Source organism: Syngnathus floridae, chromosome 1, assembly GCF_059516105.1.
Source record: "Syngnathus floridae isolate MCC-2025c chromosome 1, RoL_Sflo_1.0, whole genome shotgun sequence".
Classification (NCBI taxonomy): domain Eukaryota; kingdom Metazoa; phylum Chordata; class Actinopteri; order Syngnathiformes; family Syngnathidae; genus Syngnathus; species Syngnathus floridae.
Window position 1 is genome coordinate 5,252,999 of NC_142413.1, and position 23,885 is coordinate 5,276,883.

The 23,885-nt window shown below is 42.8% G+C and overlaps 4 protein-coding genes across 10 annotated transcripts; 2 read left to right on the plus strand and 2 right to left on the minus strand.

The window, feature by feature from the left end:
• The first annotated feature begins 24 nt into the window (after nt 1-24).
• trmt10a (tRNA methyltransferase 10A) lies at nt 25-3,771 on the plus strand. 2 transcript variants are annotated; one of them, XM_088382253.1, is made up of 7 exons: nt 25-436; nt 587-755; nt 812-883; nt 1,072-1,146; nt 1,291-1,440; nt 1,546-1,651; nt 1,725-3,771. In XM_088382253.1, exons 1-7 carry the CDS (start codon nt 249-251, stop codon nt 1,907-1,909), a joined length of 945 nt encoding a protein of 314 aa, XP_088238379.1. In that variant the 5' UTR covers nt 25-248; the 3' UTR covers nt 1,910-3,771. The 2 variants fall into 2 exon arrangements, with proteins under 2 accessions (XP_088238379.1, XP_088238387.1); XM_088382261.1 differs by having other exon boundaries at nt 269-436; nt 546-755.
• slc1a1 (solute carrier family 1 member 1) lies at nt 3,174-11,099 on the minus strand. 3 transcript variants are annotated; one of them, XM_088382160.1, is made up of 13 exons: nt 10,677-11,099; nt 10,444-10,578; nt 9,233-9,429; nt 8,049-8,189; nt 7,894-7,986; nt 7,468-7,582; nt 7,360-7,402; nt 7,172-7,294; nt 6,633-6,817; nt 6,338-6,445; nt 5,922-6,044; nt 5,251-5,649; nt 3,174-5,071 (listed from the first exon to the last, which is right to left on the minus strand). In XM_088382160.1, the coding sequence occupies exons 3-13, from the start codon at nt 9,330-9,332 to the stop codon at nt 4,831-4,833; spliced, it is 1,671 nt and encodes a 556-aa protein (XP_088238286.1). In that variant the 5' UTR covers nt 9,333-9,429; nt 10,444-10,578; nt 10,677-11,099; the 3' UTR covers nt 3,174-4,830. The 3 variants fall into 3 exon arrangements, with proteins under 3 accessions (XP_088238286.1, XP_088238295.1, XP_088238277.1); XM_088382169.1 differs by having other exon boundaries at nt 5,251-5,385; nt 5,455-5,649; nt 9,233-10,578; nt 10,677-11,090; XM_088382151.1 differs by having other exon boundaries at nt 9,233-10,578; nt 10,677-11,098.
• On the plus strand, nt 10,476-18,486 carry rap1gds1 (RAP1, GTP-GDP dissociation stimulator 1). 3 transcript variants are annotated; one of them, XM_088382130.1, is made up of 15 exons: nt 10,476-10,918; nt 11,778-11,885; nt 11,955-12,077; nt 12,235-12,360; nt 13,421-13,567; nt 13,914-14,042; nt 14,326-14,451; nt 14,657-14,800; nt 14,871-15,002; nt 15,088-15,222; nt 15,379-15,504; nt 15,619-15,758; nt 15,849-15,975; nt 16,051-16,173; nt 16,334-18,486. In XM_088382130.1, the coding sequence occupies exons 1-15, from the start codon at nt 10,915-10,917 to the stop codon at nt 16,459-16,461; spliced, it is 1,818 nt and encodes a 605-aa protein (XP_088238256.1). In that variant the 5' UTR covers nt 10,476-10,914; the 3' UTR covers nt 16,462-18,486. The 3 variants fall into 3 exon arrangements, with proteins under 3 accessions (XP_088238256.1, XP_088238248.1, XP_088238266.1); XM_088382122.1 differs by having other exon boundaries at nt 10,478-10,918; nt 16,045-16,173; XM_088382140.1 differs by lacking the exon at nt 13,421-13,567 and having other exon boundaries at nt 10,478-10,918; nt 16,045-16,173.
• On the minus strand, nt 17,428-23,670 carry LOC148403572 (tetraspanin-5-like). Of its 2 annotated transcripts, XM_088382271.1 has the most exons (10): nt 23,210-23,670; nt 22,754-22,804; nt 22,146-22,292; nt 21,862-22,032; nt 21,344-21,469; nt 21,204-21,251; nt 20,992-21,108; nt 20,856-20,917; nt 20,390-20,489; nt 17,428-19,983 (listed from the first exon to the last, which is right to left on the minus strand). In XM_088382271.1, exons 1-9 carry the CDS (start codon nt 23,288-23,290, stop codon nt 20,417-20,419), a joined length of 876 nt encoding a protein of 291 aa, XP_088238397.1. In that variant the 5' UTR covers nt 23,291-23,670; the 3' UTR covers nt 17,428-19,983; nt 20,390-20,416. The 2 variants fall into 2 exon arrangements, with proteins under 2 accessions (XP_088238397.1, XP_088238404.1); XM_088382278.1 differs by lacking the exon at nt 20,390-20,489 and having other exon boundaries at nt 23,210-23,668.
• Nucleotides 23,671-23,885: the final 215 nt, after the last annotated feature.

The following is a 23,885-nucleotide window of genomic DNA, read 5'->3' on the forward strand; positions in this document are numbered from 1 at the left end:
CGGAGGCATTTGAACGCACCAGGCGCAGTTAAATGACGTCAAAATTACGCGCCGCCATGTGTAAACTCTGAAGAACGTTGACGTGCTTGTTTACGCGTTATAATTTACTTCTGATTACAATCGTTCGTTGAATTCATGATTGTATTTAAACATACTTTATTCTTTATGCGGGTGTTAAAATAATCAAATAGTAACACTGCTGAGTCGTTTACTTTGCGCGTTTTGCGGTAGAACGTTTAAATTAACAAATGGATGATGAGGACCGCGTGAAGACCGATGACAACAAAATCCAAAATAATCATAATGTTCTCAAAAATAATATAGTGGAGGTTGACAAAGAAGACGAAGAAGCCACCGGGAAGCAACCTTTGTCCAAAAGGCAAAGGAAGAAGCTTCTAAAACAGCAAAAATGGGAGGAGGAGAGGGAGATGAGAAAGTAAGAAGACAATCTATTATCATATTATAAGTGGCAAAAATAATTAAATGAAATTGTACCTGGATTAAACCAAATAGTGAGTTTTACAGATTCAGTTTCTCTTACATAGAGATCATGTTGCTGCCTGATTAACGACGTGTCGTGGTACAGGCAGAAGCGCAAGGAGAGGAAGCAGCAGCGGCGGATCCAGAGGCAAAACAATCATCAAGAGAATGAAGGTGAAGACCGCGGGGCCAAGAAGCGCCCACGGCGAGAGGTGACGCCCACCTCGCTCAGGCTGGTGGTGGACTGCAGTTTTGACGACCTCATGTTAACCAAGGTAAACTGGATCCATTCCAACATCTCCGTCCCAGTTCTCAGTTGATCTCTCCTCAGGATGTGCACAAGCTCCACAAGCAGATCCAGAGATGCTATGCTGAAAACAGACGAGCCTCTCATCCAGTCCAGGTGGATTGCCGCTCACTTTGTCAGATTTTATTCCAGAAGAGACAACGGGCATTGAATAAAAAAAAGCCAGCATGTTTGTAACGATTGGTTCAAATGATTAAAAACGCGCTGCACTGAATGCATCAAAGGAAACCATGTGTTTTATCCAATTCAGGACTACAGACAACTTTTTTGTTTCTCTTGTCCAGTTTTATCTGACAAGCCTTGGAGGACAACTCAAACAGAGTATGGATGAAAAAGACAAAGGATGGATCAACTGGAAAGTGAGCACACCTCTTCAATATTATGACAAAAAACGTAATAGACATTTCTGAATATTTCTCAAAAAATAGATGTTTCATGAGAAGAAGTAATTCCATTTTTTTTTTTTTTTTGATATAGTATTTATTTGTAATTTGTTTGCACAGGATATCCACATTAAATTGGAGCACTACAGTGAAGTATTGGCTAAGGAGGATGTGGTCTACCTGACGTCAGACTCCCCCAATGTGCTGAAAGAACTGGACCCCAAAAAGGCGTACGTGATTGGCGGGCTGGTGGACCACAATCATCACAAGGTCTGGATCGCATGCGGCAAAAGCTGTCGCGGATAATATCCGAGGTGTTCCTCAAGGTGCGTTTCCCTGCCCACCTTCATTTCTGTCTCTGTGCTGACTTTGCAGGGAATAACAATGGAGCGGGCCCAGAATCTGGGACTCTGTCACGCCCAGCTTCCCCTCGACAGCTTCGTCCAGATGAACAGTCGCAAAGTTCTGGCAGTCAATCACGGTATTGAAATGTTCTCCCATTCTTAGTTTTGTCTTGTCAGGATTTGCATGCTTTGTGTTTTTTCCCCCGTCAGTGTTCGAGATCATCCTGGCATATGTGGAGAAAGGCAGCTGGCAGGACGCATTCTTCTCCGTACTACCTCCGAGGAAAGGAGCCAAGGCCGTGACTTCGGGGTCGGCAGACCCGGACGGGGATGGCCAAGAGGACCAACCAGAGGAGCACTCGGACCTTGAGGAGCCCCAACCAAACGACAAGTGAGCCCCGAGATTGTGCTACCGGATAATTTATTTATTGAAAGCTTTATTTTTCTTTCCTTAGTTAACTTGGCATTTTATTTCCATATTATGAATTTTGCTTTTTGAATGTGCCAAATTGATTTCAAATCCAATGGGATGACATCATGAATGTGTAGATGTTTATTAAAATGCTACACAGACATATTAGAAACACAAAGTTGTCATTTTGCAGGAATGAAGTTGGATTATTGAGGTGGGAAATTTTCTATTTCTAAAGATTTGTGTAATTTTCTGATATTACGACTTTATTCTTGTAGAATGACTTTTTTGCTCATAACACGCCTTCATTCTTTAAAAAATGCTCGTGATCTTACAACTTTATTCTTAAAGTAATTTTCCTTTTATCCATTTCTCATGAAATTGCAATATTACAACTTTATTCTTGTAAAATATTTTTTGTTTTAGAATAAATGGCCATTTATTCCCACTTGTCAAATAAACAAAGAGGTTCATGGTATAATGATTTTATTCTTGAAAAACTTTTTTTGTGAAATTACAATTGATGTATTTGCTGACATTACAGTTTGATTCTCTTCAAATTAATTTGGAATCAATTTTTTTTTTTTTGCTCAAATTACACTGGGCAAAAAAATTTGACAATATTATAATCAGGTCTGGAAGTAAACTGCTCAGCAAAAGGTGGACTTTTCTCCTGAAATTTCATTGCTATAACTTGGTCAAATCTGTATTGCGCAAGCTTTATAGGTCAAAAGTACAAAAAAAAAAAATTCTCCAAAACCTAATGTGCTTAAAAAGTCAAGATATTTTTAAAATAAACATTAAAATGTATATCTCAGATTAAATATGACACGTAATCATTCTTTTTAGCGCGTATAAAGTTATTTATTACTATCTTAATTTTTAATTTGTCGTAGCACAACTTTGCAAATGTAATTTATTTATTTTTTCTTCATAATTTAACAACATTGGAGTCGATAAGCTCTTGTGGAAGGATCGGCTACAAGCAATGTTGGAGGTGCATTGACTTTTCACGCGGCGCCTGGCTAAGCGCGCGCACTCGCGTTAAATCAAGGCAAGGCCATTAACGGCCAACGGCGAAGCGAGTGTCCACGGCCGTACATCAGCGGCTACGAGAAGAACATTGGGATCTATTGCACGAGATGTGCTGAAGCGGGCTTCTATTTCCGTCAGCTTTTTTTCTTCCCGTACCACCTCGTAAATAACAGAACCCAGCGAATTACCCGTTTGGCAACAATCAATAGTCATTTGTGCTTTGGAAGCGACTTGTTTTTATTCATATACTGGACAGCAAATACATGAATCGACAAAATCATCAAGCACTCCAGCCACGTTTGCTCCGAAGAACCTTGTCCTGCTTTCGATGGCAAAAATGCGTTAGAGGATATTAAGTCGTGTCTCGGAGTGACACTTGGAAAGCTGACTGGAGGTCACAAGAGCATAGAGTACAGTACGTTGGTCTCCTCGGTGTGCGTGTGCGTAATTTGGCTGCTTTACAACAACAACACACACACACACACACAAAAAAAAGTTCTTATCGAGTTTGTAACAGCCTAAATACAAGACACTACTCAAGAAGCCTGTTCTCGGGAGAATTTACTACATTTGATATAATGTTGTATTCTGCACATAATTTGAATATGATAGCATTCAAGTATAGGACAATATTAGCAAAATATTGAATTTTCGTAAATATAAATCACCTTGAAAATGCACTTTGTTTCCTAATAACATTCCCACATTCTCATTGCATTGCCTATGAACATTTTGATTTTATTATTAAATAGTGTCGTGTAGTACAATATTAATATATTTCTTTACAATAAATATGGTATTTTCTTCAAAGCAAGTCTTAAAAATTCCTATTTGGTTTTTTTTTCTTATAACATGCCACTTTCTTTCTTTTTCACACGACGCTGCCATTTTTTCCGACTAATTTCTCGACCGTCATTTCTGAAGTTGCAATTCCGCCCCCACCTTGTAAAATCACAACTTGGCAACATTCCGTCTGACTTTTCCCCCCTTACAGAATACTAACACTGTTTTTTGTAATACTCCACTCTTAATCTTTTTCCTCATAGCATTTGACTCATTAAAAAATAGCAATCTTTCTCTCATTAACAATTTTTTTTTGCAACATTGATGGTTTTCTCTATCGGGACCTTAATAATCCTTTTTTTTTCCCCGTGACGTCACAACATTTCTCTCATATTACCGCTTTTTTCAAACCTTACGACTTTTTCGCAACAGTTGGACTTGTTCCGATATCACATCTCATTCTTGCAACATTACAAATTTGACGCAAAATTACAACTTTTGCCTTTACAACTTGAATTTATGACTTTTCCCCCCCTCATATGACCCCTTCAACATTTTTTCTCACCACCTTAATCTCATAATCATTTCCCCTCGTAATATCGCAATTAGTCACCCCCCCCCTCCCCGCGTTGGGCTTAAATTCTCTCGAGAACAGGGCGGTACGCTTATTATGCGGCCAAAGTTCACAGTGTTTCACGACTCGAACCTTCAAGTCAACTCACCTCTTCACAGGCTTGGCACAGTTGTAACATTCTGTACAAATAGTTAATAGGAGCCGTGCATTTCTACTCAGAAGCAAATAAAGCTGCGCTGTGGAATGTCGCTGCTCAATAAACACACCTCGCATCCATCCATCCATCCATCCATACATCCATACATCCATCCATCCACCCACTAAAGGACTTTTCCTGGAGTATAAATGTATCATTTCAGTGTAAAAAGGAAGCACTTGAAATCAGTAGTAAATGTCAGTGATGATGAATGGAAGCTGCTATTGCTGATGATAGGTGCTGATAGAAGGTATTACCCCTCGGAGTATATGGCACTTTCTTCAGGCGGGGTCAGGGGAGAGGAGGGTGGGGGATTCTAGAACTGTGACGTCTCGGTAAAGGAGATGGCGTCCGTCTTGTCGACGGAGAAGCCCCCATTGACGTAGGATTTCTTGTCGCACTCGTCGCCGTCGGGCGTAGCCTCCAAGGCGAAGGGGTTTGCCACATCCACGTCCGAGATCAGGTCCATCCTCTCCAGTTCGCGCTTGGAGAGCTTCTGGACGATGCCGGCGCCGTACGCGTCGCCCAGCACGTTGATCATGGTGCGGAAACGGTCTCTGCGGCAGAACCACACGTACGGCTCACTTATGAACTGGAGTATTTTTCAAATAAAACGTTTCGTCTTATTCGTGGCAGAGAAATGGTGTCATAAAATGCTAATTGTTGCCGCTATACAGTGGACACATGATAATGATAAGCAGTTCCCAGGCGAGCTGAATGGAAACGTATCACTTACAGCAACCAATCCACAGCGACGATGAGCGTGACATCACTGGCAGGTAGTCCGACGGCTGTCAAAACTATTACCATGGTGACCAGGCCCGCATTTGGGACGCCTGCAGCTCCGATACTCGCCACAGTTGCGGTAATGCTACAAGGAAGAAGCGACAACATGTCACATGGGGCAGCTGAGATTACAGTAGGTGAGCTTGCATGATACCTGATGGTGACAATCTGCCCCACATCCAGGGCGTAGTCATTGAGCTGCGCGATAAATATGGCGGCGACGGCCTCGTAGAGCGCCGTGCCGTCCATGTTAATGGTGGCCCCCACGGGGAGGACGAAGCGGGTGATGCGCTTGTCCACGTGGTTGTTTTCCTCAGCGCAACGGAAGGTGACGGGCAGGGTGGCAGAGCTGCAACACATTATCGAGTCACCGACGTTCACCTACCGCAACACTGCTATCGGGCACGTTTTTTGGATGTGCAACCACATAGCTCCATAGCTTAGTGCTAAAACAATGGGAAAAGCCATTGACAGGCTAACACTTAGCATGGATAGGTATAACGCTTTAAGCAACGGATATTAGAACACAAATGATGCAGCGACACATGTAGACCGGCACGTATTCTTTATCCTCTTCCAAAGCCGTCCGAGAAGGTAGAAGGGGAATGAAGAGAACAATACCTGGACGAGATCATCAGGGCCGTCACAAGGGCCTGCGCCATCCCCAGCGTGAATGTGTACGGATTCTTCCTCACGATGACAAAGAAGATGAGGGGCAGGCAGACGATGGCGTGGATGGCGAGTCTACGGCGAGAACAACGGCGCATGGTGGCTGATGCGACTTCCTTTTGCCCATTCCAAGCATGCAGCAAAACAAGGCCACTGATCTTGGATAATGGTCGAAGTATGTAACCGTATCCTTCTTGAGACCTTACCGCAGAGAATGTACTGACCCTTACTTAGATTTACAGGTGTGATCTTATAGCTTTCATTACGCTATGTGCAGGTTGAGCAGTTTCAAAATGTCCTTGCCTTATCTGTGGCCACTGGACGGGAGAATTGGCCCAAATGTCAAGTATAAATCCAGCCCGGCTTACCCGCTCAGCACCGTTACCATATAAAGACCCATCTTGCGGAAGATCTCCCAGTCTTCCACCTCGATGATCTTGGCGGCGATTAGGAACAGGATCCCGATTGGCATGTAGCTGAAGAAAACAGATAGTGAATGGTACCAGGATGCAAGATGATGTCTGTGACAATCGATCATTCTGATTGGCTATTAGCAAGCCAATCAGAGATCCCGTTGCCATTTATTTCAAATTCTGCCTAAATTCAATTCAACACAAATGGTTTCAAAATCAAAATGATATTTACTGATGGCGCACCACCTACCACATAATTATATGCACCAGTTTCATGGTGGCATCGTTAAGGGCATCAAAAAACTCCAGAAGGATGCGTCCCTTTTCGCCCATCTTCCCGATGACGAGTCCAAACGCGACGCAGAACACGATGAGACCCAAAACGTTGATTCCGTCCGAATACGTCCCGCTGATTTTGTAGTCTATGGTGATGTTCTGACCACAGTGAGTACAAGGAGGCAGTTTATTCACATTTCCATATCTCCTCTAATAAAGTGAATTAACAGATTTGCCCCGCCCCCAAGCATGCTAGCTTCCCATGCAGGCTGCACCTCAAAGAAAAAACATTTTGACTTGGAAAAATGGATTTAGGCTACACCTCGACCTGCGCAAATGTTTGTGCTCAAGGGCCACATTAAAACAAATTATCCAGGTCTTGTCCAGGAACAAATTCCATAAATTGCTGATGGAAATAAATGTAAATACTATCAAATATGTGGCAGATATGTGGTATCTGTAAAGCTCACGTTTCAAATAATAATGTCACGATAAATTATAAGAGTTGCCTACCTCCACGGCATCAAAGACAGTGGTCGCGACAGGAGGAACGTCCGTACTTGTTACAGGAGGAATGTCCGTACCTGCGACCGGTACCCTCTGAGGTGGCTCCAACTCCTTGCGCTTGGTTTTGTACTAAAGTGAGAGACTTGTTAGCGTCATGTGACCTGAGGGCCACCCGCTGGTGTATTTTGGCTTACCTGCTGGAAACAAGCTTGCACCAAGTTTTCCGGAAACATATTTCTGTTGATCAGAAATGACGGTTAGAGATGTGTTATAATGCAAACAGAAATATTTCAATGACACACCTGAGGAGGTCCAGCAGCGTGTCAACGGTGGTGACGTTGGGCGTGGTTCCGGCTCTGTCAATGTGCTGCGCCGTTTGAGAGACTCCGGGCTTGATGGTCATCACTAGGATGATGCCTGCCAAGGGTCCACAAGGGATGCCATCAGCTATTTTGATTTGACCAAAAAAAGGTGTCCAGACTACGGCACGGGGGCCAAAAGTGGCACGGCCTCCATTTTTTAGTGGCCCACATCTTATACTAAAAATATATCTAATATTAATTTTTGTTTTTTTACTTGCTTAGTGTCAAAGTCACATTAAGCCTTGACGTTGCAGTTTTTGTTCAAAATAACAAACAAGCTTCTCAAGATGATGCGGGGAAAGGTCCGCTTGATGATCACCCGCTACTGCCCAAGTGTATTTCAAAACACATGCGCATTGAACTCACCAAGGATGACGGCGATAATCGTGGTGGAGAAATAATAAATGACAGCTCGCAGGCCGATCTTGCCCGACACCTCCGAGTCCAGGGCAGCAACCCCTGTGCACGTGACGCACATCCTGTAACATACAGCTCACACAATTTGTGTCACGTGTTTTTACCTGTTATCATGCTGGAAATGATCAACGGGAGGATGACCAGCTTTAGCATTCGCATCAGAATCTCTCCCGGGAAGCCGAAATATTGCTTGTGCAGATGGGACAGAGAGGCGTACTCTCTTACGGCAACTCCCAGACTGATCCCTGGACATAATTGCAACAACAAAACAATTGTGGAGGTAGACGCTCTAATGGTATGCCACATACAGTACAAGAGTTGTGTCCTCATTAAAAAAAGGCTCAACTCAGCTATTAGCCATTGATTGTAACTACCGCATATGGCTCGTATAACGCCAGTTTGATTGAACGCAACCATTATAAATGACAAAAGCACACAAGGCCTTAACAAATCTCGCGAGACTTTAAAACACTTTATCCGCAATGTGGCAAGAGTGAAGTACGATAAAGTCATTGTATTACAGGGATTATTTTATGAGATAAAAAAAAGTCATGTTCTAAGAATAAAGATGGACAGTAATTTTGTGAGAAAATCCGAAGAATAAAGAGGTAATCTTCTGAGTTACGAAAATAGTTATAGAGTTGTACAAAAACAAAGTCGAAACATTCTAAGAAGAATAAAGACGCAATTTTGGAAGAATAAAAACGGAAAGATCTGAAAAAGCCGTAATGTTACGAGACTAAGGTCATACGAAAACATTTTGTATTGCTAAAAGAATAAAGGTGCGATATTACGAGAACATTGCAACAAAAGACAACATATTACAATAGATCTTTGCAATGTTATGAGAATAAAGTTATATTACAAAAAAAGATTGAATGTTATGACGATGAATTTATGACATTATGTCACGAAAATAAAAGCTCAGCAAAAAGTCAAAACGTCGAGAATAACGTAATAATATGTCAACAGATGTCGTAATATTACATGAATCAAGTCCCAAATGACTAAAGATTCTGACTTTATTCTGATAAGGGCTTTATTGTGCTCATTTTATTGTTTGCAAATGGAATTGGTGGCATGCAGTCAAATCAAGATGGAACCACACCGTAGAATACACAAGTGCTGCTTGAATGGTTGCATCCTATTTTATTTTTATACATTTGGGATGGCCCCCGATGAGGAAAAGGCTCCCCCACCCTTCATTTAAAGCATCACGTATGCTCTCGGCGTGCACCGCAAAAGAGGCTGAAGGATAAAATGGAGATGGATGCACATGCACGCATACCGAGCAGCACTGATACCACTGTGGCGATCAGCAGCCAGTTCTTCTTCAGCAAGCCTTTGCAACTGAGGCGTCGCCGCTCTTTGTCGCCCATCATGTCCATGGTGGTCCACGAAGAAGGTCTCCCCCCTTCCTCGCTGGGACACAAAAGCCAGAATGTCACGAGCAGATGAGGCTCTGCTGCGTCGCGTCAGACGCTGCTGATGGCCAGAAACGGAGGGAGGGAGGGAGGGAGGGAGGGAGGGAGGGAGGGGGTGAGGAAGGACGGCTACGTGCGCGCGCGAAACAGGAAAGATGGAGAGCAAGGTGCCCCAGACATTTTCGCCTCCCCTACTGGAAATTAGAATCCAACACAAAAGGGTCACGGTGATGACTAATGGGGGGAAACATTAACCTGCACATAACAAAACGGGAGGGAAAAAAAAGAATATACCGAGAAAAAACGCAATCTTAAAAGGAAAGCAAACGGTCGTAAAAAAATCTGAGTATAAGGTGTTAACAATACTAAGGGTAGGGTGGGGTAAAAACCTGGTAAAAGCAACTTATGAAATATTGACGAGAAAAGAGCACACAAGCCCGAGGGAAGCGCAAACATCGAAAAGTCACGTGATAAAAGTTACTGGTTCACGAGACTACGCCCGACAGTATTTTCTAAGGAAATTGCAACGGAAAAAAGCAGAGCATCAACAAACCCGGATTGTGACATTAATGTGTCATGAAGACGGGGAAATTTTGCAGTTTTACAGAAGATTAAAAGTGCAATATTACGAGGAGATGATTAGTTTCACAAGATTAAAACTGTAAGACAGGGCAACGATTTAAATTGTAGTATAAATAGGGGAAAACCAATTTATACAATAAAATCGAAGAAATGTTTGACAACAATTTTGCACTGTTACGAGAATAAAGACGAATAAATGAAATGAAATAGGGTAGTCCTGACCCAATCACAATGACTTGATCGGAAATTAGGACCAATCACGTGAATTTCATCTGATCAGTACCTGCTGATAAAGATTAGATTTTCAAATGTTTGAAAGTTAAGAACAAAAGATTTTACCAATTTACTTGATTTGAAACACATCATTACAGACGTTAATCATGTGGATGTATGAATATTTTGAAAAAGAAAAAAATCTCCGTTGCCATTTGATGCGTTTCTCAAGTGTCGTTGACGTTTTATTTTGAAAGGCAAGACGGAAGTGTTTACTTACCGATTTATCACCGCCTTCACTTTGAAGGGGAGTGCCTGCGCCTTTTTATTGTGAAAGCTTATCCGGAAAACTTCTCTTACCTGCCGAGCTCACACTCATCAGTGGCACCGTACTTTAGTTTAAAGGACGCTCTTACTGGAAAAAAGAAAAAAAAAGAAAAAACTCCACTCTTGGCTTGGGGTGGCAATGACAGGAAGTTAATCGTATAGCAACAGCGAATCGCAGATTATTACCCTTGGGTTGGCTGATTGCTAACTGGTTAGCTCACGCGCCACATCAGCGAAGACGTTGTCTGGATAAGATAAGCGTGGCGTGAAGAAGAAGCAGAAGAAGAAGACGCAGGAGCAGCATCAGCAGCGCGTATGTGTATGCGCGGGGGGAGCTGGCCTTCAATAGACCCCGCGACGACGAGCTGGAGAGCTTCCACACCCCCCCACGTTCGTCTCTTTCCCGGTGCAGCATCCCGTCGAGATGGGTGAGTCGCTAGACGGCTAAGCTAACAAGCTAGCCTATCAATCTAATTCACCTTGGCGGGTATTTGTTAATAATGACGTCATTACAGCCCCTGTCACTGTTGCTATGTTATTAGCGACGCGGTGGGGAAATGGCAGCCTAGCGGGCGGGGGTGTCTTGTATGTGTGATTAGGATGCTGCATTGCAACGGCAGTAAATAGTGCTTCTCGGGAGGTTTGGGTGTGGGCTCCATCTTCCGAAATGGCACCGCCGGCTGCGCCGTTGATGGTGCAGATGGCACTCCTTCATCTTTACAGCTGTTACGCAACACAATCCCCGGCTGCATATTACTTCACTGGAGCTTCCCCTTCTTCATTTAGGTCAGGGCTCCGGTAAAGTAGGGCCACATACTAGCTGCCAGTCAGAACCAGCAACTGAACTAGACAGTCACTAATAAGTTACGGTCACCAACTCACCCTTGCGCATTTATTGTTGAAAAGCCATTGTGGTAAGGCTTGGTGGCAGCCACGGGTTGGTTCTCGTTTTTGGAGTGTTTTTTCTTTTTTTTTTTAAATTACATGCAGTCATCTCCGTGAGAAAAGATGAATTGAGATACTGTCCGAGTGTTCTGAGTTACAAACGTAGTCAGGGAATGAATTCAACTCGGATTTCAAAGCACTACTGTACATCCATATTTCTATATCATGTATATTGAAATAAAACTGCTGACTGTGCCGTATGTTCAATTCCCACAATTGTGTTATTAAACATAATAATGCATTTTAGATTTATAGATACCATGTCTGTGCTGCAGTAAAATGTGCGATGGGGTAGGAATCTCTGAATACAGCCATCACTCAGTGGAAACTTTTTGCTTCCAGACAACCTGAGTGACGCCTTGGCGAAACTTAAACTGGCGTCCACAGACAGCGCCTCGGACAGCGTGGATGGCTGTCTGGACTGTCTGCTGAAAGCTCTGCTCAACAACAGTAAGTACTCTTCCAGACGGGTTCACCCGAGCTCTGACGGTTACCGTTAACTGGGTGTGGTTCCCGTAGCCACGGAGGCCAGTGTGAAGGTCCAGGAGATGGGCGTTCTTCCCCTGCTCGCCACTCTGCTCAGCCCCCAGTCATCCTGCGCACCCAGAGTTGCCAATATCATCGCAGAGGTGGCCAAAAATGGTGAGGGTCCAGCTCCAAGCAAAAAAGATATAGGGAGTCAGCCATTTTGTTTTGAAGCAGCCATTTTATAGTAATATTTTTGAACCAGAGATTAGATGACACTCAGTTTGAGCCCCCCTGGTTTATGACTTGCGCTGACAGTCTTTTCCTCCCCTAGAGTTCATGCGAACTCCCTGTGTGGAAGCTGGCCTCATCCCTCCACTCATTCAGCTGTTGAACTCCACCGATCAGGAGATTCTACTGCAGACGGGCCGGGCTCTTGGCAACATCTGTTATGACAGCCGTAAGTAGCTCTGCCATATGAACCCATGAAGCTGGTTTTGGGTTTCAGGGCCCAACAGGTCGCCAGCGTTGTGTGCTTTGGAATGTGACATTTGCGGGGGGGACAGCAGAGCCGTCAGTAACGCAGATCGTCTCGGTTACTGTAAACGTCAGTCTGCTTCAAAACAATAAAACATTGAATGTTTCCTGGGAATGCAAATGACCTGATTCAGACAGCAATTGATATACTAAATGGTTGCTTTTTTTTTTTTTTTTAATTGTTTTCCTCCTTCTTTGAAGGATGGGGATTGGACACTTTCCGATATGCAAACTGCTTTTGAATTTTTGACTACTTGATACGTTTTAAAGACGGATTAAAGCGCAGCCTGCTGTCGAGCTTTAAATACCAGCTGTCGGTTCTGGCGCGTTCCGTGCTGAAAAGCCCGCTCATCTGTGGAATTCCGTGGGATGTGACATTTGTTTTGGCTTGATTATGGACTCAATGGTGGGAGTGTAAAGAAGCGTGTCCCTCAACCAGTTCCTGTTTAAAATGGTGCTGGGGAAAGACAATAGAGCTTCTCTTTAGTTTCTCAAATGGGCATTTAAATTGTGAAGTATGCATATTCCTCACATTAATATTGAAATCAACAACAATGCACATTTAATGACAAGAATTTCTGGAATTATCGTTTGGACTTTTGCTCTTCACTTGCAGATGATTGCTCGAAAAATTAGGCAAGCTACATGAGCTAGCGCAGTGTCTGAGGTGTCCTAGCTAAAAATCGGATCAAAATAAAAGTCAGAAGTATCATTCTCTGTACTATTAGTGACTAAAAAATGTTATTGTCAGGAGTGTGCATCATCAATGTTTGACAAACACTAATCGCGCAAGACATTAACAACAAAAATATTTTTTGACTGACTGTATTACGCTACAGCGATAGCGTATGAATAGAACAATACATAACTCCGTGTTTTTTTTTTTTTTCGTTTTTTTTTTTCTATCTAGTGGTTCTTTTCCTTATTATTTTTTTTTCCCCCTTTGTGGTTGATTATTTGTCCCGGCCTCTTTTGTTTTGCAGATGAGGGCAGGAGTGCAGTTGACCTGGCAGGAGGGGCTCAGATAGTAGCTGAACACATTAAAACTCTCTCCCAAAATACAGAGCCGGAAAATGAGAAGCTCTTGACAGTCTTTTGTGGCATGCTGATGAACTATAGCAATGATAATGGTAATGACCATCAGAACAACCGTCATCTAATACGCCGGTCTTCTCCTGTACGCCATCAAAACGAAAACCAAACCAAAAAAGCTCAGCCGTTTTTCACTCTTCTCATCTTTCTGCCATGCTCTGCTATTTCCCCCCCCCCCCCCAGTTTCACCTCTGAAATTAGATCGACATATAGACTTCACAAACTAATCAATAACATACAGCGAGGCAATAAAAAATGGACCTGCGACCCATTTGGGGCCTTTTGGTGGAAGATGTGTTGAAGGTGTTCACAACCTTTAATGGCGTCCTGAACAGTCGTAATAGTTTTAACAAATTGTCTTTCCGATTTTACGTTCCCTTCTAGATTCCCTACAAGGCCAGCTGATCAGCATGGGCGTGATCCCCACTCTGGTGAAGCTGCTCGGCATCCATTCCCACAACGCCGCCCTGACGGAAATGTGTCTCATCGCCTTTGGGAATTTAGCCGAGCTCGGTGAGCGCTTAGCCCGCACCCAGGAAGAAATTTGAAATTTTGTGCCATCCATCTGTTCTGCATACGTGCTTCGGACTTGATTGCGTTCAGACACAAACTCGAGTTTGCTTTTGAAGTAACTCCGTAAATGGCTAAAATAACCCTCAAATAGCTTATTAAGAATGACTGACCAAGCCACGAAAGCAATCGCTCAGACAAATGTGGATTGTAAAATGGTTATTGAAGCTCTACACGGAGATGACGTCCTTTGCAATTTTTGAAACAGCTTCTGTTCTCTTGTCAGAGTCGAGCAAGGAGCAGTTTGCCTCCACCAACATCGCCGAGGAACTCGTGCGCCTTTTCCAGAAACAAGTGGAGCATGAAAAGAGAGAAATGATATTTGAGGTCCTGGCTCCTCTTGCAGAAAATGGTAATATGCCATATTTGTCTCCTCCTTTTTTTTTTTTTTTTCTTAGATAAGCATTTCTGAGTGCTTTGTCTATTAGTATTATATTTTTTAAATATTATTAATAATAGTAGAAAGGGTATAATTATTTGAGTTAGAAAAAGCAAATGATATTGTTCCGTGCTAATGTTTCACATCATCTATATCCTTGCCCTTCGCTCCTGTCCAGATGTGATCAAGTTGCAGATGGTGGAGGCGGGCTTGGTGGAATGTCTCCTGGAGGTGGTGGGCCAGACTGTAGACAGCAAGCGGGAAGAGGATGTTGCCCAGCTGAAGACAGCTTCTGACCTGATGGTGCTCCTGCTGCTCGGAGGTAAAAAAGTCACTTTTTACATCTGCGCTCCAGCTCCATCCCTGTTAATAATTCTTGACCGTCTGTGCAGATGAGTCCATGCAGAAGCTGTTTGAGGGAGGGAAGGGCAGTGTCTTCCAGAGGGTGCTTTCCTGGATCCCGTCGCACAACCACCAGTTGCAACTGGCTGGTGCGCTTGCCATTGCTAATTTTGCCCGCAACGGTAAGACTGACTAAGATGCCGGTTTGTTCCATGATTGTGATCATTCGAACCCCAAACCCGTTGTTTAATTTCACCCTGCGGACAGATGGCAATTGCATCCACATGGTGGACACTGGTATCGTGGAGATGCTTTTGGAGCTGTTGGATCGGCACATTGACGAAGGCAATGTCACAGTTCAACACGCGGCTCTCAGTGCCCTTCGGAACCTGGCCATACCCGGTGAGCCGAATCTTAGTTCGGACACACTCTCTCGTGCTGAGGTCCAAGCTTTCTGACCGGCCGTTTATATAAACGTATAGTTTAGTCGTGTGGTGTATTTCCTCATAGGAGGGCCAAGACTCCACCGCGATCATGTTGTTTGTCATGTCCCGCCAGTTGTGAACAAATCCAAGATGCTGTCGGCTGGAGTTGCAGATGTGGTGTTGAAGTTCTTGCAGTCTGAGATGCCGCCTGTCCAGTTTAAGCTTCTGGGGACCTTACGGATGCTCATTGACACACAAGGTAGAAGTCTTCTCATCCTTTCCTGTCGTAGCAACACAGCAAGGCCGCGATTATCTTGGGGGATCTCCGTATAGAGCAAGTGGTCGTGAAAATCCTGCTCAATATTTGTTGCAGTGGAAGCAGCGGACCAGCTTGGCACCAACGGGAAACTGGTGGAGCGGCTGGTGGAGTGGTGCGAAGCCAAAGATCACGCTGGGGTGATGGGCGAGTCCAACAGGCTTCTTTCCGCTCTCATCCGACACAGCAAGAGCAAGGTCTCAAGGCCACTTTGGTTTGAAGCAAATATTTTGGGCTCATTTGGACTGATTGTTAAATTTGACATTTTTTTTAATGTGCTTTTTCAGGATGTTGTTAGGACAGTCATCCAGGGAGGAGGAGTCAAGCACTTAGTCACCATGGCAACCAGTGAGCACATGATCATGCAGAATGAAGCACTGGTGGCGCTGGGCCTCATTGCGGCGCTCGATTTGGGTGAGAATAATGTCAAGAAATGACTTGAATCAATCCGCAAAATGAATTTTTCTTATCGTCCATTCAAAGTTGCAGCGGAGAAGGACTTTGAAGGAGCCAACCTCGTTGCTGTGCTTCATAAGCTGTTGTCGGATGAGAGGAGTGCGCCGGAGATTAAATACAACTCCATGATCCTCATCTGTGCTGTCATGGGCTCCGGTGAGACCACCCACACACAGTGCACGAGATTATGGTTTAGTTTTGTTGTCTTAGTGGGCTTAGATCAGTATCTGACTTGAAAATATTTAAACAGCAAATGTCGTGCTGATTGTTTCCGGATGTTGAGGAAGAAGCGTTGACTCCTCCTCTCTGCTCTCAGAGCCCCTCCACAAAGAAGTCCAAAGCCGGGCGTTCATCGACGTGGTGTCCAAGCTTCGTTCGCACGAAAACAAGACGGTGTCCCACCAGGCGTCGCTCACGGAGCAGAGGCTAACCGCTCAGAGCTAAGTGGCCCGGATTCGCCGTCAACCCACCCTCCTCTCACAATCCCCAGCCACCGCACCCAAACGCCCGATGAATGCGCTACCCCTTGTACTGTAAGCCCATCGTCATGTGCCAAGGTACCATGTTGCATTAACTGCCACACAGACATCCTCTTGACTCTTGCTAAGGACAGACTGATTTATGTCACGTATGAATATGTTATTACACTTGCCACCACGTAAACCACAAAAGCCATTATAATGAGATTTTTTTTAAGGTAAGGTAGCAGATTACGACGCGTCAGTCTTTCCTCAGCCCTACATGTACATGTTAGTGCTGTCACAGTCACAAAATTCTGACTTTGAAACCACGTGCATAAAGTACGGCATAAATCTAAAACGTCAGTAGAAGCAGTGGAATCGTGGATTAAAAAAACGACAGAACTTCAAATTGTTAGTATTTTTAGTACTGTACTTCGAAATAAAATTGGGCAGGATACATGTAATGATTAAATATCAAATTTATTTTCATGCCATGATATACAGTCGTGTAACAGGAGATAATTTTTTAAAATTTGATCAGAAATACGCTAGATATGAACAGCTGAAACCCTTTTATTCTTTTTATGAAATCATCTTTTTTTTAGTAAATATTTGGCTTCCCCCCCCCCCCCCCCCCAAAAAATTGGTTTTTAGAAACACCTAGCATGCCACACACCATACACCACTCTCAAAGCATTACAAATATTTGATATATGCATTCAAAGTTGAGAAGTCAAATTCATTATTTTCAGTTTATCTAGAAATTTCACCCACTTCCCCTGATCTTTTTTTATTTTTTATTTTTTGGGAGAGGTTTATTTAACCCGCGCACGGGACATTACGCATGCTCATCGACACAGGTAGGTTTCCCACCCCTGCTCTAAATAGGCTGATTCCTCCAGTCTTATTTACCTTTATTTGATTTGTTGGGTTTTGAGTCTTGTGTGTATTTTGTTTATTTTTTATTTATGTTGATCATTACGTGTTCCATCTGCTGACATTGGGTCGACAGATTTATGGAGAAAGTCAGAACAAAAGAACGGAGGCACCTTACATGAGTCATGTCTCATTCACTAAGAAAATGACTCACAGATCGGCTTTTTTGTTGACTTCTCTGTGGCGGGGATCCTTTTCCACAGAACCCAGCCAAGGCAGGATATTTAAATTCGCTAGGCATGTTCATCATGGGTAGAACCACAAAACATCTCAAAAATAGGAAGTCAGCCATTTTGGCTTGAAGCAGCCATTTGAGGGTCTTTTGGGGCCATTTCCAGGAGTTTTCCAGGACTTTTGCTTGATTGTACACATATTAGACCAAATTGCAAATCATTCGTGTTTTCGTCATTGCCTGGGGGAACAGTCAGCTTTACAGATGCCACATCTGGGCTAAAGAAATGAATACTGCAAGTGACTCTGAATTATTCCACTCCCTGTCACTGCTGTTTCTACTGTAGAAGAAATAAATTGGGGTGCAGTGTCTATTTAAATGGAGGCCACTCATTGGGAACTATGGTTTATGTTCAGGACATAGTAAATACAGATCGTGGTTGTGTGAGTCCCCCCCACCCCCTGCCTGTGAATTGTCGAATACCTGTTGATATAATATGACGTTACTCATTGGGAGCACGAAAGGGGAAAATATTTTTTTGTTTACACTTTCAGCAGTGAATAAAAGCGCAGCTAGCGTCGGTAATTCAATGCACATTAGTGAAGACATGCATGAGCCGGCACCCCAATGAATCTCTGAAGATTGCTTTATCATATACATCATATAAATCGTATATACTGTAAATCTTGGCATGTCCCAATCGATGACAAATGTTACCATATCATTGTTGCTGTTTTTTTAAAAAAACAAGTTTGAATGGTTATTTATCAGATTTGTGCTCTTAATGAGTCGTATCCATAGCAACAGCATAAAAGTACTATATGCGTAAATGTTTGTTGTAAATGTCAAAAAGTTGTACATTTGGAAGATTGTAACAAGATAATTAAAAGATGATAGGTAGCGGGGGTAAATCTCTTTGATTCTTTATCATCAGAATTTTAGAAGTATTTTATGTTACGCTGAATGCAGAGCTATGATAAAGCATGAATGCAATACAAATCCCAAACGGAACGTGTTGGCCACAAAGCTCTTTCACACAATCTTGATCCACATTTCAGTCATTTATTTTCAATGCAGCCTCATTTTCAAGGTAATGTATGAGAACATATCATAAATAATACTTTAGTGGGAACTACTGTGATCTAAAACTACCCAATTTGGTAGTACAATGGCCAGTGATAAGTAATGACACACTCGTGAAACATATCAAATACAATGCCTTTTTTTCAGTGGGTGAGTCAAGTTTAGAAAAAAAAAACAACTCCGTTCATGATGCTTGTGTCAGGTTTGATTCAAGTGCAGTTAGATAGAGTACGTCACAAATAAGCAGCAAATATAATATCTAGTTAAAAACATGATAAAACATGACATTTCGTGTCGAATAATCAAAACTTAACGTGTAGCAGTCCTTATTGACTCATTTTTAAAACAGTGCATTAAAAGCCTTCAAAAAACACCTAGTTGTACCCTAAATACTTCACAGCGTCAAAAATGTCAAAATCTAGAAAAATAAATTGTACCCTCAAACGACTTGAGTTATGTAAATTGATACGTGAAACATCATCAGGAATGTAACGTTTTGCATGGGTAAAGTTTGCGCCCTCAAACACGTTACGTAAAAAGTCACATCAAATATTGTAAAGCAAATAGTTTTTTTTTTTTTTTTGGAGCTAAAATACCAGTAATGCTAAAGCCATGGTCTAAAGCAGTGGTTCACTACTGTTGTTGCAAGGTCATGACCCACTTTTATAGAAGTTGAAACAATAACTATTTTTTGTTGTTTAAAAATAGCCTTTGAAAAAAAAAAACATGTACAATATGTTATGTTTTTAAACACCGTTTCAAATATTCAACCATAGCAGGGCTTTGTTATGAACTTTACGCATTATGGAAAATACTCATCTAATGTTAAAAGCATTTATCAAAACGCTGTTTATTTATCAAAACCATTCATTTGAATCCCTCAAGAATTAAGAGGCATGTTTGACTGCTCTAAGTTAAGCAATGTGTTAGCCATGTTAGCTCAAAATGCTAACGTTACACTACTAATGTGGGTCTGAACTACTAGCAAGCTTAGCTTGGTAAGCTAACGAGGCTAGCTTCTGGTGACCCACATTAAAATAATCGTATTGCTCTTTTTATTGATGGTAATGGTAAATAGACAACTAGCTAACTTAACGGCAACAGTGTCTCAACTACAACAGTAACCAAAGACGGGCAATGTTTTCTTTTTACACGTGTGTATATATACTGTACATACATTATCCTTTTCACACAGTTGTAGTAGTCGTAGTACCTTTAAAAAGGTGCTAGCTCAGTGAGTAGTGCACGTGAATGTCCCCTTCATTGACGTCCTCACGGAGGCCTCAAGTCCTGCAGCTGACTTGTCAAAATCCACTAGACCAAAATCAGAGAAAAATAAAGTTATCCGGTTGTTTTGTTGCGGATACTCAATTTTTGGGTGTCCTTGTCATTGGCAATAATCTAGCAAACGACCATGGTAATGGGGAAAAATGAAAAAGTATTGAGTAGCGAGCATGCTAAGACATCACAACATACTTAAGCGACGTCACACTGAAGACACAAAACACTGATGCTAACGCTAACGTGAGAAATGTCCTGGCTGCTCCACCAATCTTGAGTACTGCAGGTGATTCTGGGTCACCTTGACAATAGATGCGATTGTGTTCATTACAAGCCGGTGCACATTGTTGGCATTTTGTCCTTTAGGAAATTACAATTTCTTTTCGTACAAAACGACTGGTGGTGCAAATTACTATACAAATTTCACATCAACACCCACCGGATATAAACGCGCATAGCATGTGCCTCACGAGTAGTACGCCGGAACGTTCTTGCCCGAGTGTGGCGGGGATCGACGTATGGAGAGTTGGGGGGGCACCCTGATGAAGCATGTGGAACGGGTGGGGAGAAAGAAGGGTGAAGTGACTTCCTATATTACCTGCTTGGAGGAACCTATGACGTCAATTTGTTCTCAAGGCAACCAGAGAACAGAAAATAGGCTACGCAGCTGGAAAAATTTATAATTTGAGCTAGATGTTCACCAAAAATATTACCACAATGAGGAAAAAAATGCCATGATGACCAGAGAACAGGGAAAGGAAAGTTATCGCAAAGATGTAAAGTTGGACAAATTCAACGATGGTATGATTATGGGCCATAGGTCAGGTAGCAAAATGGAAGCTACAACGTGTCGAGATGAAGACGAAGCGATTGGAGGGAAAAAAAGCTTTGTTGGCGTAACTCACCAGCTCGCCCGCACGGCTTCAATGTCACTCACTAAGTTCTGCGCCAGACAGATTCCGAAAATCTGCAAACGGCACAAGAGCAACTCTTTGAATGATGTTAAATTCAAGAAAAGCGATACAAGTCAGCGAGACTCACCTGAAGCAACGCAACGCCGATAAATATCCCCGCCACCAAGGTGAGGTTATCCTGTAGCCACTTCTCAAACTGTGGCACGCAGCCTTTCACGTTGATGTAATCCTTCTGCTCCGAGTCCTGCGCAAAATCGTCATCAAACAAATGAAGGAGCAAGAAGAATGAAAGACAGACCATTTGCATTTGATGAGTATGTCAATTAAAAACACCCTTACTGGTTTGCCTCGAACGTCATATCCACACTGAGTGTTTATTACATCCTCCTAAAGACACACACAAAAAAAAATCATCCATCTTGTTTCAGTATCAGCACAACAATAATATGTCCATAAAGATGAGGCGTCTATGGACGTACTGCGGGGTCCTTGGTGCAGCAGGAGAAGGGAACGCCGCACTTTTCCCGACTGGGGTTTCCATCCGTGCAATTAAAGTAGATGTTGAGGTTCCAGTCGTCCGCTCCAAAAGCACCGCAGCACTCCCACTGAAACGCGGCAATGAACAAAAAAGGCATGTTACATTATTTACAGTGCCTATATGCACATGGATGCGGAAATATACGATAAAATGGGCCACTAAAAATAGCACTTAAGGGGCGGCCATTTTGCCTAGTCTAGCGACCGAAAATGACATCACAGTTGCCGACAAGTGTGATGTCATTTTCAGTCATCAGCAAGTGGCAAAATGGCCGCCCACTGAGATGGATTAAAACAGGTGAAGTTTGTTGAATTCATATTTCACAAATACAACATTAATCACAACACTGTTTCGACTAGTTGGTCTGCACAGAAAATATCATTATAAAATAAAAATATTGGGCTTGACTTCCTCTTTAACATTTTCTAAATCAACACTGGCTGTACGATTTGCACTTACATACTCCTGAGTGAAATCGATAAGGTTCTGCAGGTCGATGTCATCCCGGTAAGCCCGGATGTTGTTGTTGATGAACAAGTTCAACTGGTCCTTGATCCAGTCCTTAAAGACGAAAGCCAGGATTCCGGTGGTCAGCTCCAGAAAAAAGATGATTCCCAGGAACACAGAGAACTGCAGGGAGAAAAGATTTCATCCACCCGGGGAAGACCGCCATTCAAGTTCAGTCGATGGTTATCCATCATGACTGAATGAATTTGAGTGCTGGCTAATTGCACGAAACGTACAAATTTGAGCAGGAAAGTGTTCTCCCGCAGCGCTCCAATGCATCCAGCAAAGCCCAGAATGAACATGACGGCCCCGACCACCATGAAGAGCCACACCGGGTCCAGACCACCCAGGTCAGTGATGGACGAAATGTTGGACAGTACCCCCTGGAGGAGACACACAGCGAAAAACTGCAGACAAATTGCGTCGGAGGAGAGGCAAACCGAAGTAAGAGAATGTTTAAAGTCAGAATGTTTCTTAAAGATGTGTCCAGTGGAGGGTGCTGTCAAGTCAGTTTATTTCAGAACCAGAATGTCTCAATTTATGATGCCACAATTAATCAAGAGCTAATCAAATTAATAATTTTTCAGAATCAATTGCTTAGATTTTTGTATTTAAAATTGCATAAGTGCTCGGAATTCCATATTCTTAACAGTAGATATTGGATTTCTGTAGTCCACCATGAAAGCAGACTGCTTATCTTTGCCTTGAATCCAAATACATTTGTTTAGCAATATTAGCTTGGGAAAACAGTAAACAATATGTTTTCCTGTTTTCTGACACGATACGACACAAAACACTAACCGGATCATAATTATTTTTGTGAAATTATTGAGTCTTCACTCACCTTCTCACTCCATGCCCACAAGCCAATTCCAACCAAAGCCATGCCCAGCAGCTGCAAAACAAAACAATAAGAAATTAGTAGAAGGTAGAATAAAGAGAATCTCTGACGTTTGCAATGAGCATTAGATTTACTTTTTAGAATTGACACATACGTCTGGCCACAAAAAAAGATGGAGAAGCTACAAAAAGTAAAAAAAAAACAGGGAATATTTAACAAGTCAAAATAATATTTTGGAAAATGACTTGGAGCTTTGCACTAAACTTGTTCTGGACGTCTTTGTCAGGCTGACCGTAAAGGACGCCAACAAGCCGATTAGCAGCTGTCACCCATCTTTTGGTATTGCACCAGCAGGGCTCCATTCCGTTATTGTCAGAACAAAACGCGTCTTTTAATGCCATTTGGATTAATCCCGATTGGAATTGGCACAGACATAACGGCGCGGGCCTTCTCGCTTACCCAAAAGAGGATATTGAATCCAAAAATGAAGTATTTGATGCAGCAGCTGACTTCGTGGCCTTTGTAGTGATTCCCGGTCATGTTTGCTCATCATCGGCTGCAAGAGCGACCCAGGGGGGAAAAAAAGAAAAGAAAAGGAAAACAAGGAACGGAAATGGAGTGCAGCTCAATGGAAAACAAAAACACGGGCGGGCCTGCTTCACGGGCTTTTGGGAGCGGGTTCAAGAAGCACTCCGCGGATGCATCTCATCACCATTTCAGGCCAGTCGCAATAGTCTCAAAAGTCTTTGCCAGGCCAGTTTATTCACACGATGGGGCGCTCACTTGGCACGTTTGCACGCCGCAATCCAAAAGCTACGAGCGCATCCGTCCGTTTTGATTCCTAAATTCCAAGATGCGTCCTTTCGCTTTGGGATAGTGCGCCCCACGGAAGGCGGAACCGACGAGGCAGGTGCTGTGCTCTCATTGGCCGACGGCAACATTGAAAGATGCCGCCACGAGCCAATCAGAACACAGAGGACAATTGCACTTCCGGTGCAACCATTCGTAACTTACATTTAAATACATCAGATGTCCGATAATAGCAATCTGAACGTGAATAAAAATAAAGACAATTTGAAGTGAATGTGTGAAAATAATGAATTAGTTGTTGGTTTCGAACACTGTCAAAACCCAC